The 20,347-nt window shown below is 42.2% G+C and overlaps 1 protein-coding gene and 1 pseudogene across 8 annotated transcripts in view; one reads left to right on the top strand and one right to left on the bottom strand.

Moving 5' to 3' along the window:
- The window catches only part of PCBD2 (pterin-4 alpha-carbinolamine dehydratase 2), a 46,860-nt gene continuing 26,513 nt past the window's right edge, over window positions 1-20,347 (top strand). For 6 of the 8 annotated variants that reach the window (XR_004951930.1, XR_004951929.1, XM_036224298.1 and 3 more), the window contains exons 1-2: window positions 2-755; window positions 3,488-3,619. Coding sequence is in view for 5 of the 8 variants with exons in the window: in XM_036224298.1 (XP_036080191.1) it covers window positions 672-755; window positions 3,488-3,619 (216 nt within the window). In the remaining 3 variants the exon portion in view is untranslated. Of the gene's footprint in view, window positions 756-3,486; window positions 3,620-20,347 lie in introns of those variants that run through there. The other 2 variants (XM_016137689.2, XM_016137690.2) reach the window with 2 other exon arrangements.
- Window positions 13,872-14,265, bottom strand: LOC107506814 (annotated as a pseudogene).

The raw sequence follows: 20,347 nt of genomic DNA, 5'->3' as shown, positions 1-20,347 counted from the left end.
TGTTAGTATATATCTCCGTAGTGTCAAAGTGTGCTTCGCTGGTCGTACTTTTTAGACAGCACTGAGCTAGCTTTTGTAGATTTATGTAGCCAGCATTCCAGGGCCTTGGAACCTCAAAGCAGAGCTTAGATTCCAACTCACGGCTCCCTGCCCTGAATCACTATGGTTCACTGCTCCCCGCGAGCACCCACCCGCAGCTCATCTCTTCCTGCCGCAGCCTGGGACATCCTCCCGTCAGGCCTGACTCTTGCCCCACGCCCAGGACGGACCTCAGCACAGTCGGACCCTCCATGAGTGTACGGCGACCCGAGGCAGTCACGGAAGTGCAGAACCGGAGAGCAAACCTAAGCGCGAAGGGAAACCGGCGTCGCGTCAGTCGCTCACCACCGCCGCGCCGGCTGGAAACGCGGCGCCGGGCCAGGGGAGGCGCCGACGGCGCGAGCGGGACCTGAGAGGCCGGGGGCCTGCCGCGCTGTGTCCGCGCGCTGCCAGCAGAGCGCCATCGAAGCTGCTGGGGGCCTTCCGGGGCCGGGCCGGGGCCGGGCCTGCGCGGCGGGCCCGGGCTGTGCGGGGCGGCGGGGCTCGCAGCTAGGAGCTGTCCGCGAACCCGCGCCCGGCCAGTGGGCGGCGGGCGGGCAGGCAGTGCGCCGGGCAGCCCTCGGCCGGCGGCCATGACGGCGGCTCTCGGGGCCCCGGGGGCTACGCGGCGCTTGTTGGCGGCGCTGTGGGGTCGGACCTCGGGCGCCGCGGCCATGGTGAGTGCCGGGGGCCCGCGGTGCGGGAGGAGGGCGAGGCCCCGTGGCGCTGGCCGACGGGCGGGAGGGACCCGCACAGGCCCCGAAGTGGGCCCGGGCCTTCGGGCACGGACTCAGAGTAGCCTCGTGGGACACCTGCCCGGCGCGCAGGTCAGGGACAAGGGTGCCCCCGGCATTTCCAGGTTTCCTTTGGCTTAAACATCCCGTCGTAGTCTACGAAATTGCCAACCGGAAAACAAACGAGGACTTTTTTTTCTTTTTTAAAGAAAGTAATTGTAAACATTTGATGGCTAGGGTCACTTGATGTGACTGAAGGTGCTGTTCGTCCTTCGAGATTGTACGCTCGGTGAGAGCAGGGACCGTCTTCGTCACGGTGCGCTCGCTGTAAACGGGGCGACCGGATGTTGAATTAACTCCTTTGTTTTGGTGTTATTTTTTGGAGGAATTGTTAATAAATTACGTTCTTGGTGACACCGATTCCTCTTTCCTCTTCTGAAGGCGTCCGTCAGTTTTCCTGCTTTAGAAATTAACGTGCAGCACCACCTAGTGGGGGAAATGTTGCATTAAACTCACCCTTTCATTTTCTTAAGTTGCTTGTTAGAGCCCATTTGGCAGTTTGAAGTTTTGTAATAGATGAAATTAAAAATATCTCGGGGGTGAAGGAAGATAAACATCTTGCTTCATGACCATTAATGTGAGAACACAATTGAGTGCTTACTGCCGCCTAAGCATGTCTCCAGGCATACTTCTAACCAAGATATTTAAGTAAAATTAGAGTGGGGAGGAATGAATAAACAGACATGATTTGAGTGGCTGCCACATGCCAGGATCTATGCTGGATGCCTTCCCGTGCAAGATCTCTTTAAGCCTTTCAAAAATCTCAACAGGTAGATATTGTAATATCCCCATTACAGACATGAGGATCCTGGTATTCAGAGAGGCTAAGTGATTTGTTCAGCGTCCAACAGCTTAAAGTAACAAAGCTAGATCTTAAATCAAGTTTATGTTCTTCAAAACCTGTACTTTTCCCTTTCCCTCTCCCCAACTCCCAAAGCGTTGTACAGGGGTGTGTCCCCAAGGAGGCCATTCATGTTATGTAGATGAAATGGCTCCATGTCACAGTCCTAGACATGATCCCTGTTCCTGGGCAGACGTCTGTGGTGAGCACAGTTCATACTGTTGACGTCTTTTGGGATGTGGATGGTGGGCAATGAAGCAGCTCAGGGAGTGTGACTGCTGCATTACCTACAACATGGTTTATAGGTTTCTTTGCAGCTACTTAGTGTGGACACTGATAATTCCATTTCTTTTCCAGAATACCCTGAGTCGACAAAGTATTTAAGTGTTTAATAAGAATTTTAGATTATTTCCTATAATGAGTCTTTGTGTGAAAAATTTAAGAAATTGTCATTTTAAAAGGAATGAATAGATATTTTAGTTCTTAGTAGTAAATATATTTTGATAACAAACTGTTGAATGTTTTTATCTAAGAGGCATTTTCATTTTTCTCTTTTGTTAGTTGCGGTTAAGGGTAGCTGACCCAGCGAGGAAGAGAAACCAGAAAATTGGTTCATTAGCATCCTTTTAAAATTATAGAATTAGTTGTCTTAAGTTTGCTGACTTTGCTCTCTTAATTAAATTAATGTCAGTGATAAAGGTTTTAGGATTTCTGACGTGAGAATGAGTTGCAGTTTCATGGTGGAGGATGCAGCTCAGCCCCCAGTGACCCTTTGATGTGGAACTCTCACATTAGTTCAGTCTTTCTGGGTGACAGTCCCCCTCTCACCTGAGCACACAGCAGCCCTGCAGATAGGTAAGGCAGGAGATATTGGTTGGCACTTAGGCCAGAATGAGAACGAAGCTCTTCTGACTTCTAGAGTGCTCTTCTCTTCTCCCTCTGGCTATAATGTTTAGTTTTTTTTTTTTTTTTTCCTGTTAAGAAACAGATAGCATGGGAAGCATTGGCCTGTTAACCAACAGAGCTCTGGGTTTGTGATTTTCCTCACCAGGATGAGTAGGAACAAGGTGGACAGGGCACACAGGTGCTTTGGACTGTGCAGTGCTCTGGCCAGACTGTGGAGGGGGTTTGTTTCACTGGCAATCTCACTCTGCTTTATATCTGTAGTCCAGAGGGTCTGTGGACCCTGAGAAGTTATTATACAAAATCCTATGTAAATGTGCATTTTTGTTTCCCTACTGTGGGGATTGGTTTTCATCAGATCTGAAAGGGAATAGAGAACCTGAGTAGGTAAGACCCTTGTGAGTAAGCGGCAAAGGGTACCGAGATGGCATGGGACCATCCAAAGAGCAGCAGACCAGGAGTTTAGAGCCCTGAGTTCTAATTCTGGTCCTGTCAGTAGACTTGCAGGGTATCCTTAGGAGAGTGTGTTTACCTCAGTTTTCTAAGTCCTAGAATGCTGACCATTGGTAATGGTCTTTGGTAAGACCATTGGTCAACCTCAGTTGTATCTGAGAAGCTGATAGAGAGAAGCTAAATTGTGAAGTTGAGGCAGCAGTGAGGGGTGGTGAGGGGCAGCTTATGTTGTGCAGAGCTAGCCTCGTTTTTGTCTATATTTTGAGAACTTTATATTTTGAGAACAAGGGAACCAAAAATGGTTAGAAATTGTGGTCCTTAAGACTTTTTTCCTACATTTCTACATAAGGAAAAGAACTATAAGGTTATTTAAGTTTAACCTCTACGTTTCAGATGGTAATGTGTGTTCTTTTCATAGTCAGCAGATGCTCACCAGTTGACAGCAGAGGAGAGGAAACAAGTTATACTTGACCTAAAAGCAGCAGGATGGTCGGAATTAAGTGAGAGAGATGCCATCTACAAAGAATTCTCTTTCAAAAATTTTAATCAGGTAATTATTACATATTCTGGTTAGTGCCATGGTCTGTTTTTGTCACCCTAGGCTGTAATTCTTTCTAATACCGCCAGTTGTCTGGTCCCATGTGGATCGGGGATCCAAATCTTCTCTTCCTTAAGAATTCAGTGATAGTCACTCCATCCTGTTGACCATTGCTACCACCCAACTGAGTGGGCAATTCTCAGTTCTGGGAGAAGGCGGTTGTTTGTGTCATTTGGAAAATCAAATTCTGAAACCACTTGCTTTGATTTGGTGTTGGTTGGAAGATTTAGTTTCCTTTCAAATTTCAAATAACATAATAAGAGAATGTGAGTTTTTTATGTTTATCAGAAGGGGCAAGAGTAAAAGCTGTTGAGAAACACACAGCAGTTTGACTGATTTTCCCTAATTTTCTTGGATGGTTGTCAAGTTTTCTTTCTCCCTGTAGTTGTACTGCCATCTCTAAATCATCTCCCAAGCTGCACTTTCTTCTTTGATTGGCTCATTTTCCCCAACCCAATAGCCAACCCTTGATGCCATTCATAAAAGCTGACCTCCCTGTGGAGACTCAGCCCTAACAAGGTAACTGTTCCATTAGGGCCCCACCCTGTTCAGAGAGTCATCTCCCATGACTTACCCTTCAGTTCTTACTCCATTGCATTTATATAAGGTCAGTGCTTTTGACTATTTCATGTTTGTTCAGTTAGTTTGCTAATCCTCTGGACAGATTTATTGTTTTTATTTATATTAGGTGTCAGCATCTAGAAGGCAGAGACCGTGTTTGCTTAAATAACTCTCTATTGTAACTAATGCAGTTCTGGGTACAAACAGGCATTTGATACATGCAGACATTGATTATGGTGTTTGGTAGTTTCTGGAAGGGTGTGTCAAGACCAGATTTCCACCAAAGAAAGCTTCGACATGTTTTCCTAGTAAATGCTGTTGGCTCCACTGAGCTGCATGCCCTGTTCTGCTCTCCATCCATCTGGCTGCCAGCCTTCTGTGAGTCTCCCAACAACTGAGAGGAAACCTGGACCAAGCCAACTGCCTGTCCCTGTTGCTCCATGTGCTCAAAAGCTCTTGACAGGGGCTTAGCACTATATGGCTGGTGGCAGGGAATCCCATTGGTACAGTAAGTGTGTGCGTAAGCTCTAGGTAGCATTTTCCAAGCTTATTAAAATTCTTACATGTGTACAGCTTGACTTCTTTAAGCCTGGGCTAATTTATTGGGCTTGAACATGTGGCTTAAAGTACTTGAGTAGTGTTGCCTTAGGCTCTGCCCATGAGTCAGTCGTCCAGCCCTACTCTAACCTTATTCTGGGGTGACTTTCAGAAATGGAAGGAAAGGGAAGCTGTCCAGAGCATCCTTGATTAATTGTAACTTTATTCACCAGGAAATTTCAAGAACTAGACTTTTTCCCCCCTTTGTCTATCTTTTAGGAAAAAGAGGCAGATGACAAGAAAATCAGCTGATGTCAGGGAACATAATCAGAGAACTAGCACTAAGGTCCTATCCTGGAGTCAGTGTTCTAGCTAGGCCACTATGACTTCTCCATGCATAGTGGTGACCTGTAGGTGTCATGACAACTGTTAGTGCCTACCAGCCAGAGACTGCCAGGAGCATACCAGTAGTGGAACAAGTTGGGCTTATCGAGGTAGAATGCACACCATAGGGAACTGTGGGTGTCTCAGGAAGACAGCGTTTCTCATTACAGAGTTTGGGCTTGTGTCAGTGATTTAGGAGAGCTCTTAAGGAATTAGACTTTGCTCTGGAGTGGATGCTGTTAGAAAATGGGTAATTCTATAATTTGGTTTTTTTTTTCTTAAATTGAAGAAATCCTTTTTAAATTTCTTTTAAATATAGTTGGTATACAATATTATGTTAGTTTCAGGTATACACATAATTCAGTATTTTAATAAATCTTACCTAAAGAGAGAATAAAGAGGTAATTGGTAAAGAGAATAGTCACTCATTAGCTGGGAGAGGGGGATGTTTTTTATTTTTTTCATGGTTTGTCTTTATTCAGATAGCATTACAGAGTAGTCTTATTTTTATCTTAATTTCCTCGAGACCACTTGGTCACCTCAAACACAGCACAGGATTTGATCAGGTAAAGGTAAAAGTTGGTGGTAACATGTGGCCCAAGGCCCCCGTCCAGGATTCCTGCAGCTTCCTCTGAGGGAGGTCTGCTGGGTCCTGGTGGCTTCCAGGAGAGGTGGGTACAAACTACATAGAGTGGCATTGTCTAATGTTGATGTTTACATTCAACACCAACGCCTAATTGACGGTCTCGGGCCAGCTCCTAGTGTCAGGACTGCTTTTCTCTTTCTCTCAATCGATGCTCAAAGTGGTGACCCTGTGGCATTGACAGAGCCTCACTTATCTTTCATTTAGGATGGAAAATCTATTTTTTAAAATTATAAAACAATAACATAAAATATTAAAATAGGTTGGTATAAATAAAAAAAGAACCCCATTGTAAATACTTTCATCTTTTTTTCTATTCTGTTCTAGTCTTTCTCCATAGATGTAGTTTAGTCATAATGTGACCATTGTACATGCAGTTAAATTTTTAGAATTAGTTTAATTTTTATTGTAAAAGTAATATTTGTTAACTTAAATATTTATTAAGCATTTTCTCTGCACTAGGCACTGTAAGCTCATGTATGTAGCTTGCATTCTGGTTGGGAAGGTGGGCAATAAACAAATGAATAGATAACATGATTTCAGGTAGTGATAAGTGCCATGAAGAATAAAGTAGGATATCAAAACAGAGAATGATGGAAAGGTGAGTGCACTATTTAAGATGGAGTGGTCTGGAAAGGCCCCTTTGGGGAAGGGACATCTGAGGCCTAAATAACATGAAGGAGCTCAGCTTGCGAAGACCCAAAGGAGGAACATTCCAGATGGAGAGAACTACAAGGACAGAATGCCTGAAGCAAGGGTGAACTTGCCAAGATTCCTCATATGTTTTTGAAGATGTGACAATCAAGACTTGCTGTTAAATTGGACATGGGGGAGGGGAGTCAAGGGTGATCCCAAGGTTTTAGTTTAAGCTATAGGGAAAAGGATGGTGCTGTTGGTGTCATTTACTGAGCCAGGGAAGACAGCATGGAGGGCAGGGTATTTAGAATCTTTAATCCTTGTACATCAGGTTTGAGATACTTATTAGTCACCCAAGTGACTATTGGGTTAGCACTTGGATTTATGAGGCGGCAGTGCAGGCTGGAGATACCAGTTTGAGAATTGTCAGAGGGGATAATTGTGAGAGTGCAGCCTTGGATCAGCAAGTGAGGACAGGATGAAATGGGCAGATGGAGGGGCAGACATGACGTGCCCATTAGAATAAAAAAGAAGACAGAGTCTGTGTGTATAGATGCAGGTAGGCGCTACATTTGTCCTGGGGAGAAGATAATTCTCTTCTGATCCTATTTATTTATTTTTTTTTAAGTGAGGTCATAAATTGAAAATAAGCAGGGGTGAGAGGGAGGAGTGTTGGAGATCTGGGAAGACAGGAAGAGGAATGGAATGGTCATCTTGGAAATGGAGGTTATGGCAGTGAAAAGCGGGGGAAATGTGGCCAGTTTCTGGGTGGTTCTCAGTGTCACTAGAAATGTATGGTCAAACATTTAAAGTGAAGATTTTGTGTGTTTTGTCCAGCCATGTTCAGCCGCTTGGGTGCAGGCTTGGAGTAGGTGTGGAATTGAGCTGAAATTTGCCAAATGAGTGTAATGGAGCAACAGAGGGGCAGGAGAGAGAGTAAAACATTGGATGGTGGAGTCTAAGCTGTTGCGGAAGGCAGAGCAACTGCGATGTGGAGATGGGATACTGAAGAGATGGGAGTGTCATTTCATATAATCTTTTTGGAGGGCAATTGAGCAATGTCTGCCAGCTTTTAAAATACACATATCCCATTGTCCTGCTCTAGAAATTTATCTTCTAGATGAAATCCTGCATACATACAAATGGGTATGTGAGGATGTCTGTTATAGCCCCTACAATTTTTAGTGGGAGCAGGCATTTCCACGTGAATGTGCACTACTACGTCTCCCTCGCCGCAGCCCTGCCCTTGGCAGGAGTCAGGGGTGGCCTACTGTTCTCTACGTGCTTTGACAGTGGGAGCACCTCTTCTGGCTTCAGCTCTGTAAACTGGTGGGAACTGCCATCAGAACTGATCTTTCTCCCTTACGAGAGTTCAGTCCACACTGGGTCTTAGTATATTACATTTTTAATCTTTGCCGGACATATAGGTAAAAAACATATTGTTTAGTGAGGTTATGAACATTTTTGAGGTTTTTTTTATGTAGTCTTTTCATTTTACCTACAATAAACCTTCAGGAGTAAAATTACACTTGGTTTTTAAATGGTTTGATTATGCAGTGTGTAAAATGGTATCACAAGTTTGCTTTAGAATTCATTTCTTTTGTTTCTTTAGAAAGTGAACCAAACATTTTCAGTGATTCTGGATGAAAAACATATTTCTCAAAGCTTTGGGTTATCCTAGTTTTTACTCTAATAACCAGCAAAATACATTTGATCTTTTTTTCTCTTTGAGGTTTTATTCCAGGATATGATTGGTCTACATGCATTCGATAGCTCAACTGGGTGCAAATACTTAGCGATTATAACTACGAAAATTCTTAAGGATTGTGATAGTGTAGGTGACTGAAGTGGCCATAGGTTTCAGTTGCTGTTAACCTACTGTCTGTCCTCGGTGGCAGTGCACCTGCAGCATGTCGTTGGTTGATGGACAGTGCAGTGGTGCCATGAGGCTGTGAGCAGTCAGAGCATGGCAGTGCCGGGACTCGCGGCAGGAAGTTCCCATACTTGGAGTGTTCCGACTCAGGGTGGGGTTGACATTTGTAAAGTTTTGCTTTTTTTCTTTTTGTGTGACATAAGGAGGGAAAGGTCTCTAAGTGACATATAAACTTATTCTTAGGTGTTTGGCAACTGCAAGGCATCTGCATTGAAAAAACAAAATGTCAGCAATGTGAGCGTGAGTGTCCCATAAAGAGAAATGTTATTATGCATTGTCATATGTGGGAACAAACGGGACGCTTACAAAATCAGAGGAAATTTTAAGCTTCACAAGTAGGTGCAGAAGGGGAGGCTTTGGAACCCAGGAAACAGCTACTACAGATGCCAGCAGGTGGAGCCCTCCGGGGCAGGAGCCCTGACTGGCTGGGCAGCAGCACAACCTTCCTGGGACGGCTGTCCCCATTGTCTCCCTCCTGGATACTGGGGCCACTTTTTAGCAGGGAAGCAAGCTTAGTGTCAGGAACAGGTAAGCAGTGGTGGTGGGGTTCCTGACCTGGTTTGGTACATTTTGGGTAAATGAGGAATTATAGGTGGAGGACAGAGCTTCCAGGTGGGAGTGGAGAGCACCTTTGATTCAGGAGAAAGGGACTGAGTTTTGTGAGAACTATGATTTCCTGTTTTCTTGGAGTTGTTCCTGTACCTTGTCTGTACTTTCTTAGGTGGATCTGCCCACAGGGCATTCGGTTTTGTTAGGTCGAATCGTATAAACTGGTTGATATTCAGTCAGTTTTGACCTAAAAAAACGGCACTTTTACATGGTTCCATCTGATAACTTGCCAAAGCGTAGTGTTTGTTATAGAGCAGGCTCTAAGCTTTATTTGTTCCATAGCTGGTCATCACATTTGGTTACTGTAACTGCTTCCATTAAAAGATTTTTGGAGTTGGGGTGGGAAGGGGCGTTCTCAGTGTCCCAGGCCATGGCAGTCGTGGTGTTGGTGGTGGGGTGGTTCCGTGCATCTGTTTGCAGTGGCACCATATGTGAGTTTGGGGTTCATAAAATGTTTTCCTTCTTGTGCCCAGAGCTCTTGCTGTGGAGCAGTTGAAAGTTACTGTTACTGACTTATTTTTTGTTGAATTTGATACTGGGCTTATGGTTGACATTTTGAAGTCAAAGTGAAGTCAAAGGCTTGATGATACCAGAAGAAAGACACCTGCAGGACGTGGTGGAGGTCTCAACAGCTCTTATGCTGAACGAATTAGTTCAGTTTTTATTGTCCATTTTTGTGTACCAGAACTTGATGCACATCAAAATTATGAATCAGTGATGCAATAATATAAATGTCACATCCGAATACTCTTGAAAGCAGATACTCACTCTGCCTAGTGAGGGTAGGGAAGCAGTCCCAGAGAGGATGGTCCCAAGGCTTACGCATCATATAGATCAGAAAGTGTCATTTTGCTTTTAAAATATGGGCTGATGTCTGTGTGTCTGGAAGCCAGGGAAAGTGAAAACTTGTGTGGTTATCATACACAATAGCCTGTGCTTAGCCTGTGCTTAGCATGTGCTTAGCATATGCCCACTGTAACCACAGCCACCTGGAAACCTGAGAAAGTGTCCTTAGTTGTCACTGTAACAGGGAGTAGAGACACTCGTATTTTAGCAAACTTGATATAAGGTTTGAGATGCTATTAAAAGTATCTGGGTGGTGTATTCATGTTGGCATTCACTTGGGAGTTATTCTGGAGTCCCAGGGAGCCCTGGGCAGGCCCATGCTGATCTTTGCAGTGGCACCTGGACATCAGTGTTGGTGTCACCAGGATAGGAAAATTAGAGTCCAAAATGCTATCATTCGGAATCTTGCTTCTGCTGTTTATGTTATATGATAGGGTTAGACCTTATATGTATTTGTAAAAACACATGCAATAGACAGATGAGGGGAAATGTAAAACAGGTGTCAAAAATGCAAACATGACACCACACGGCAGTGTGAGAATGCTGTGGTCATTACACTGTCCTTTAATAAAAATGGACTTTTAACTGCATTACTTTTTCTTGATTGTATAGTAAATCTTCTGTTTACAGAACTTAGCCTGAGTATTTTGTAAAAGTCAAACAGCCAAGAAATATAATTTCCTCAACAGTCTTTGTCTTGCCCTCTTACAGATGGCATAAAATCAGGTGTGTAAAAAATAAAAAGCAGTTTGAGCTGACGTGAAAGGTATTTCAGATTTATGCTTTGCAGATGATATTGGTATGATTAATGCATTCATTGCTTTTTTTTATTGCTTTTCACAGATAATGTACATGATGCATGGAAAATGTTGTGGGTTTAAATCTTTGCCAGGTTTAGACTGTGAATATCAACAGATGTTATCATAAAAGTACTATAATCATTATAAAATAAAAAATTTGTCATGAAATGCATTGACATAAATTTCATTTATGTAAATTACCTTCATTAGTATAAAACCTTAGTGTAGCTGTTAGAGTTTGCAAAGCACTTTAGACGAGATTAACTTGGTATAATGTGGTCACAAATGGGTTGCTTTAAATTTAACTGACAAGAAAATAACACTCAAAAGTTAGGAAATTACTGAGGCATTTTTTTTCAGCCTGCATTGCTGGTACCGCTTACATAGGTTGAATATGAATTAATAACAGTGGACTGCTGGCTCAATAATTACAGAAAATAATTTAAAGGAGACCTTAAATAATAACTTAAAAGTAGTTTGGTTTTGCTTTTTTCTGTTCTGTTTCTGTTTTTCTTTGGTATGCCATTGCTTCAATACGGCCATTATCAATAGTGTTCAGGTTTACACAGCAAGTTTTGTCAGTAGGGTTTTGGCACATTAGGGCTGTGACATAGAAATTTGTATTTAGCTGCTTTAAAATATTGGATGATGGGCACCTGATGGCGTGGCCTTATCAGCTCTTCCTAGCAGCAAATACTACGCTGCACTCAGTGTTTCTGTGGACAGGTTGTGACCATTTGCTCTGTCTTCAGGAGGGATTCGGCCCACCAGTATAGATGGGTGGGTGAGGGTCTTCTTCCCTGGCTCTGAACTCTTTGTGTTCCACTCTTTTTTCTACATTCTTTTGAATAAAACAAAGCAGTACATCCTCTCCTCTGTTTTGCAGATAATTTACCATTATATTGCCCTTCTGATCTCGATTTGAATGAATTCACTGACTTTTACTGAAGGACAGTAAACCAGATTGAGATCATGGGTTTGTTAGTAGTCACACTGGGTCATGTCACAGTTAGTAGATGCCAGATCACATCTCTGGTCCCTACAGCAACATTTTTAGATCCTGCTGTGATACAGAAGGCATTTTTTTTGGAATTGTCTTATTTTCCAAGGACTATCTGTTGGTACTTTTCTACCTTAAATGGGTTTGACCATACTTCCCTGAGAAGGAGCCTGTTCACCAGCTAAAACACACAAAGCTGTACTTGTTTAGGAACAAGTATCACTGTTGAGCAATCACAGGTCATTTAATTATATCATTAAAATCAATCTCATCAAAACAGCATACACTGCTAATGAATCTGTTTGCTTCTGTGCTCTCAGCCAGCAAGGCAGGACTGTGGCTTTTACCCATATCATTCATCAAACTGACTTCATATGCCCTGTCCTCACCGTTGCAGCCCTGGCTGTGGACGTGCACCAGGCGCCTGGAGTAGACCCAGTCGGGGCTGGGAGCTACACGGTCTCTCCACCAAGAGCCAGTGACCCTAGCTCTGTAGGGATCAGTAGTGTAGTGAGGTCTTTGAACTAGCAACCACTGGGGCTAGCACTGCTTTGGGCCCAAGGTGTGGAAGGAGGAAGATGCAAAAGAAGTACATGATTTCATTTCTGTTCAGAGGAACTCTCATTTTTGTTGGGGTGGTGGCATATCTGAATTGTACAAGATAGTTGATTTTTTAAAGTTGCCATGTTAACTAAAATGTGGAATAGTAATAAGCTGAAGGAGGTATACTCTGGAAAGGCTGCCTAGAGAAAGAGCAGTTTTGAGTTGGCCTTCAAAGGTCTAATAGGGTTTTTTGAAAGAAAAAGCTAAGGGAGGGGTCAACGGGTGGCATAGGTCAAGGACGGAGGAAGAGGGCGCATCGAATTTTAATGTGTTGGGGAGGTGAGAGCCCTCAGATTGGTTCAGTGAGCTGGGCTGAAGACTGACAGCAAGGGTCCTGGTGCTCTCTCCCTGGGTTTAGTGTTGCTTCGGGTTCAGAGTATCTGAAAGCCAGCTTTTGTCTTTCTGTCTTTCTCCAACTTGCCTGTTTTTCCCAGTAGTACCACCATCCTCTCAAGCACCCAGACTGGAAACTTAAGGATTATCTTGGTGATCAGTCACCAAGAACTGGTCAGTCTTCCTTTAGTGTCTTTCACCAAGACCGAGCTTCTGCTTAGGTACCCTCCCCTCCCCCTCAAGTTGCTGTAGGTGCGTCCTGACAGCCTCTTCCTTTTCACCTCTAGGTCCTGTGTGCTTCCAGTGGCCTGCAGGCTGCTTTCTTGTGACCAGATTGTTCTCTGCTCAGAAAATCCCAGTTCCTTATTATATCTTACAAGACATCTTTTCAGAGGTTTTCAAAGCCGCCCTAATCCTACTGCTCACTACTTCTCTACAAGAGAAGAGGCATTTTTACTCAGTTGGAAATTAGAAGTGTAAAATACCTGAGAGGCACCTAGTCTTTCCTCTCACTGAAGAAGTGGGGAAACTGAGGCTTAGAAAAGGGGAACACAATACATTATTGGCCATGCCAGAGCTGGAGCCAAGACCCTCAGCATCTCAGTTCATTTCTTTCCTACTGTATGCAAGTTATTCTTCACCTTTCTATGCACCATCCTACCTGTCGTACTCCCATCTGTCCACATTCCACCCACTTCTAGAAAGTTTTTCCTGACTTATGCACTCAACACTAATAAACAATTATTAGTTTACTTACAGTAGGCTGGGCACTGTGCTAGACACTGGAGGTGCAGTGGTGAGCAACGCAAGTATTGCTCCTTTTTCATGGAGCTTATAGCGTAGTGGGGGAAGAAGAGCATAACAAAGAAACCAATGAATATGTGGTGGCAAAGTATGGTAAGCGCCGTGAAAGAAAATCCTAATAGCTAATGTTTAATGAACACTTCAGGTCTGGGCTGGGCATATGGTAAGGACGCTACATGTATTTATTCATTTAATTCTTGTAAAATCTTGTGAAGTAGATACTATTTCTCTCATTTTACGAGTGAGGAAACCGAGGTTTAGATTAAGTGACCTTGCCCAAGGCCCTACTGCTAGTAAGCCGTGGAGTTGGGCTTTGATTGCAGGCAATCCCTACCTTTCGCCAGTGTGGAGACTGCCTCTCCAACGGAAGAGTGTCATTAGAGGGAGTAACGGGATGACCTAATTCAGTTCAAGGAATGCCTCTCTAAGGAAGTGATAAACTGATGCACTTTTTTCTTTTTACCCACTGAGGCATTTTATTTGCATATATGTATTACATCCCTAGGAAAAGAATCTCAGATTTTCTGTCCTGTGTGTTTTTGCCTTGCTTCTTCCTGGTCCATGATGCCAGCTGAGGTTGTTAGTACAATGGATAGGAGCAGGTTATTCTGCCATTTTTTTAGATCTTTGGGTTGCACATCAAATATGAGGCTTCACACTTGTTTAACTTGCCCATGAGGTTCACAGCTGTTTTCCCAGCTGTATGATCAATGATTTCAAATTCATGGATGTAACCATTATCACAGTTAGAAACTGGACAATGACTTTGGAGCATGGCCTAGTAAGAACCTGGCGTTTGCCTCTCCTTTTGGCATTGTTGATGCTCTTGATAGCACCAGTCAGGACATTCATGCGTACCATTATGGCGGCACTGAAAAATGGTGGAAAGAGGACAGGAGGGGTGAGCATGCAGTGTTACAGGAAGCAGGCAGGCTATCGCTAGACTTTCAAAGGCTCACCCCCCATCCCCAAAGAAAAGGACTGCGTAGTTGAAGGAGGCGGTTGAAGGGCTGATGCATTTTTTAAAAAAAGACCAATCAGAATACTCAGGATGGAGAGGAGGGGGAGAAAGCAAAAGTCACAAGGGGAGAATAAGAAGGAGCCCGTTACAGGTATCCAGGTGAGACAGGAGATTGTAGCCTGGAGCAGTGACAGAAAGGAAGCAGAGAGGTATACAGGTTGGAGCTATATTTTGGAGTTTAAAGAGAAAACTCATGTTTCTCTAGGGAGGAGTGGTAATGGGTTGTGAGGAAGGAGAGCTGGGGTTGTTAAGATGACTCCCAGATTTAGGACCTGGAGGCACTGAGTAATCAGAAGTGATATTTACTGACCTGGGGAATTGTGGAAGAGGATCAGGAATGGGATGCAGGAATCTAGGTTTCTGATTTGAATGTCACTGCAAGTTACTGTGAGACATCCAGATGTGAACTTGAAAGTTAGTTTAATGTCTGGGTTAGGAACTTAGAGTAGAGATCTGGGTTGGAGATAATTGGGGTGTCATAGGTGTGTATGGAAAAACCCACGATAATAGATAAGATCTCTCAGGTTGAAATTATAGTGTGAGAAGAGAATAGAGCTCAGAACTCAGTCCATTTAGGGATTGTATAGAAAAAGAATTAGTGGCAGAAGACTGAGAAGAACTTTTTAGTGAAATTGGAGGAAAATCAGGCCAGGGTTGTATCACAGAATCCAAAAGAAGATGGTGTTTTTAAAAGAAGAGAGGAATAAATTCTGTTGAGATTCCAAGTAAGATGAGTACCAAGGGATGACCATTGTATTAAGTGGCATGAAGGTCATCAGCAACCACAGCAAGATGGTCTGGATGGGGTGGGGGTGCAGGCCAACCTGGAGACGAAGTAAAGCTCATGGCCTTCTGCATGTCTTTGTAGGCACAGACATTACTCTGTGGTCTGTTCTTTCCATTTAGAATTCAGCCCGCAGGTTATCTTACTTGTGGTGTTCTGTCAGCCTTGTTTTGATAATGAACCTGTGAACATTAGAGCTAGAAGGGATGAGGCAGCCGACGTCTAGGGGTGAGGTGGTTTGCCCAAGTTGACAAACCAGTGGCAGAATTAGGATGTGACTAAGTGCAACTTTGATCGTGCAGCAGAGAGATGTAATTACTCACTTGTATCTCTCTCCAGCTAAGATATAAGCACCTTGAGGGCAGACGCTTGGGTTGTACCTATGTAGTTCTTGCCAGTATCCAGCCCAGTGTTATCTAGGTGTATGTTTAGTATATGAGATCCCTTGATTGTGTTGACTGTTGGTGATCCTAGTCAGTGTCCTTAGCCCCAGGAGAACATAGTGTTTTTCATCATTTTGTCTCCTATAGGTTATTACCTAGAACTCTTCCTCACCAGGGACTTTTCCTCTCGTTTTCTTACTCCCAGACACACATGGTTTCTAATGGTGACCGGCTTATTTGGCTGCTAAGTTGCTGTGTATGATGGGGTGATCCGTAGTACAATGACACACTTAAAAAACAATTTATGTGAATGAGTATTTTGTGAGTATGTATGTATGTATGTATGTATGTTTGGGGTCACATAGTAGATTGTTTTGCTCAGGTGCTTTTTCACTTAATGTATGGTGAACATTTTTCCCTTTTAGTAAATATTTTATTTTGTGATTTTTAATGGTGGGATATATGTACTGTTCCGTTGAACAAAAGGCTATATTTAATTTAGTCAATATCTTTCTCCAGTAACTAACCATCTTCATAGATAGGCTTTGTGAGCCTACCTTTTCTAAACACTCCATGTAAATGCTGTCAGTTGATCACACAGAGTCATACCAGGCTCTTCTTGCTAAAGATGCTCAGATCTTGATTCTCATTGAGATCAGGCATAGATTGAGTTACTTGTTGAAAAAAAAAGTAAATAGAAATCATCGCCTAGATTGAGTTGATCTGTTGAAAATAAAAAAAATCAAACCCTTTAAGTTACTTGAGAAGGTTAGAAGGAAAATGTTATGTTATAGGGCTTTGTAGCTTCCATTCTTACAGCTTAGTGCAGTAGTGTAGGGAATATTTTCATAAAAATGTTTCTCTTTTAGAGATTTTTTTTCAGATAAAGAAGGCTTGTTGAATTTGGGAAGAGTTATTTCAGAGGAAATTAAATCTTTGTAAATCCTCTATCACATTTTCACACTTGCCAGTTCTCTGGCAAATGATGACTTTCAAACGGGTTAGGAAGGGTTTCTTGAAAGGAAACACTTCTATGTTTTATACCTATTTATCTTTTTATTTTTGAAATGGATAGGTAAGAGAAAGTTATATTTTCTCTTTGTGTTTGTGTATGGGAGATATTGCTGGTTCTGAAACTCAGAGTGGTAATTACTTGTGCTTTTTAAAAAAATTTCACCCAGTGGGAATGTTTTCTTGGGCGTGATGAATGACTCCAAAGAACTTTTAGAGCACAACTGGTGATGTTGGCCAGGCGCTGGAGAGTCGCTGCTGCTGAGAGATCAGTAACTATTACATCTTAGTTTGGTATGCTTGGTGGTGTCTAATCATGTCATGTGCTTGGGAACCATGAAAGAATTTTCTTTTCAAGTCTTAGTGCATCATTTTCTCCGACCCTGATCAAAGGTCGGAAAACTGGTATTATATACATAGCCAGGGTATTCATAACTGTCTTACATTCTTAATCTTCTGGATATTTGGTTGAAATATATCTATGCCTCTTAAATATTGAAAGCATAATATCCTTTAACCTATAACTGCGGAGTTATAATGAATTTTATGTGAAATATTTAGTTGTGGACCACATCTTCAGCTTTTTATATGCCACAGTGGTCTTCCCCCTCCCCCACCCCCCCTGCCCTTCCATTGTCTGATAGTGAGGTCATTTTCAGTCCTCTGAGAAATTCTATTCCCAGCCAGATGCGGCTCATATATTAAAAGTAGCACCTGTGGCTAATATCACAGCAGCTTACCATAAATTTACATGGTAACTAGGATTATATCTGTCAAGACTGTTAAAAAACATCTAGATTTAATTTGATTTCCAGTATTGTAGAAGCTATCCAACATTTTGCTTCATAACTATATTTTAAAAGTTAAAAATCACTCCATTGTTAAGTTTTATAGCACTCCTAGTGCCCATTAAGTTGATTTGTTCAATGGAGGTCAGAGTAAAGCAACTTGGCTACATTAAGATCGGAAACCAACCCATTTGTGACAAATTTAGTCCTTTCGTGTGAATCTTCTCAACGTCTCTGCTCTGATTGGATTCAGGTGTAGCTTATGTCAGTAGCATTTAACCTCAAAAGAATGAGCAATGTGATTGGGTTGTTGTAAATTATGGAGCATTTTGCCTTTGCTTGTTTGAATATAATTGTCGATTCCGCTGCCCGTGCCTGACTGAGCCACTGCATCTGCCTGTAAACAAGTAGCTGGCTTTAAAGACATCTTGGAAAGTTGGGGTATGTGCCCTCACCCCTTTGCCTTCTTTATGTGACCCTTCCTAAACTGTTTTATTCCCCGTTATCCTTTGAGTTATCTCCCACATGTTATGATTCGCACACCTGCAGTTATAAAATTATTTTGAGGTGTCATTATATCATGTTGTTCACCAACTTTCCAGCATTTATGAATACAATAATGATTCACCGTAAATCAAGATAATTTACAAGTTACAGAGAATCTGCTTCTACAAATAAGAATTGAATGATTAATTTCTTGGGTGTCCTCCCATTTGAACATGGCTCCTTAAAAAGAAACTGGTAATGTATTTCCTTATATTTGTGAAAGTAAAAGTCCAAACTGAAATATAAGTTCAGCCTTCAGGACATTTAGTCTTATAAGACATGTGAACAAATATAAGCCAATTAAGAAGGAAACAACGTCTTTTTCATCATCAGTAGTTGTAATTACCTTAGCAGTAATCTTGCTCCTGAGTGAGAGAATCATAAAAAGTGTTGGCAGCGAGGGTTGGGCAACATGTAGCCCTCAGCACAGGGCCCCCTAACCCTGAGTGGGCATGCCGACTAAAGTTGGAGCTCAGTGTGGAGGCTGTTGACCACCTTTCTGGAGGTAAGTTTGTAAGCCTCTGAGCCAGAGCCACACCAAGGAATTGGAACGGTAGCTGAGAATTACTATGCTGAAGAGGTTGTGGTGATAGAAAAAATGATTAGGAGTGAGGCTGAAATTACAGTATATATATTTAGTGTGTTACCAGGGATAATTAATCACTTAATGGTAAAAGAAAATAATGACCATTTGGGAGTCTCGTAAAATATTGTTTTGGGTGAATTATGACAGCTCTTGTATTTGTGTACCTAGGATAAATTTAGTGCGTAAGGTAACTTAGGTGCTCTGCTTGTGAGTCCGGATTGTTGTTGCAGTTCCTATTCTAGAGAGGAGGGGTGATAAAAATACCAGGGAGATGTGCCCAGCACCAGTCTCTCACACAGCTTTTCTTAATGGCTTCCTCCTCTACCTCCTTAATTCTTGCCAGGTCTTTATGATTGACCTTTCTGCTCTCTCCACCCCACACTGTAAGCTCCTTGAGGGGTGGGGACTCTGTCCCAGGGCCTAGAGCCTTGTAAGATGCTTGGTGCAGGGCAGCAGATTAGTAAAAGTATGTATCCCATACTTGCAGGAGCTGACTGTTAGGAAGGTTCTGAATCTTCCAAATACATTAAAGTTTTCAGATCCTATATAGAAAGCAGAAACATAAGAAATCGATAACTTGTTTTGCTGACCACAGTTCTTTTTTCTGTTTTGCTGACCTCAGTCTTCCTTCCATTCCAGTTGGTAGCACATGTCAGCTGATACTCTGAAGGGAATAGGAACTATGAGTTTGCCGGCGAAGAGGCTACCCTTGCCACGTAGCCACTTTCAAGATTCCTGGATTTTGCTGGCATAGGGCCCTGGGGCTGCATCTGTCCAGTGGCCAAAGACACAACCTTAGAGGGCTGATTTTGAGAACAGAAATAAAATTTATTTTAGAAGACCTGCTTATTTTCAGAGAGAAGTATTATTTCCCCTCAATTCAGTATTGAGTTAAACCCTATTATAATCACTGAAGTATCCAATGTCAGCTTTTATCCCTCATTAATGCTATTTTACCTTAAGTGTTTTAGATATAGGAGAAATGGCTAATTTAAGGCCAAATGTAACAATTTTATAGCACTAAATATGTGTAAAGTACTTTTGCATGCATTGACTAAAAAGACAATATTTAGCTTGGTTCTCTCATAAATAACAACTCATGTTGAAAATGAAAACTGATATTAACTACATTTTTATTTAGAATTTTGTTTTAAGCCATGCAAATTAGTATTGTGTAATTGATTTTTTAGATTATGGTATATGAGTAAAGTACATATTTCTTCTAATGAAATCCTCTTTTGGCAAATTTTGGCTATTATAGTTGCTATTGGATGAACAAACATTAATTTTACATGACAAATTTTTTCATTCATTATGTCAACATTTACTTTTTAAATATATGTAACTTTTCCTTCATTACATTATTAAGAATAAGTTTTATTTAAAAATAAGAAACTTTGTTTTAATGAGATTATGTTATAAATCTAATATTGAAGTATACTGGGCCTGTAATTAAGAATGAGTTCTGCTGGTAAATGTTGGGAAGAGGCAAAGAAGAAAGTTACAATACATTGCCTATTTACAAATTAACCATTACCTGCCAAAAGCACATCAGACCCACTCAGCGGACATCCGCTAATCCAGTGGTTAGCCATTCCGGGCTCTAATGCACACTGTTTTACACGTTAACGGTTTTGAAGTTCCAGGCCAAAGCTGACCTTTCACATGTGCTCCGTTCACAGTAGGACTCTCCACTCACTGCTTCCTGTCAGAATGGATTATGGTGACACAGCCCAGGGCTCACTTTGGCTGCAATTAAGTTTTTGATCAGAATTATTTCGTTCACAAACAATCACATTTGTTAAAATGTTACATCTGCCCTGAAAACCACTGGCAGCCTCTCAGTTTATCAGCATGATGTGAGTGTAATTC

Source organism: Rousettus aegyptiacus, unplaced genomic scaffold (assembly GCF_014176215.1).
Source record: "Rousettus aegyptiacus isolate mRouAeg1 unplaced genomic scaffold, mRouAeg1.p scaffold_m13_p_7, whole genome shotgun sequence".
Lineage (NCBI taxonomy): Eukaryota > Metazoa > Chordata > Mammalia > Chiroptera > Pteropodidae > Rousettus > Rousettus aegyptiacus.
This window is presented reverse-complemented; position numbering and strand designations above follow the sequence as displayed.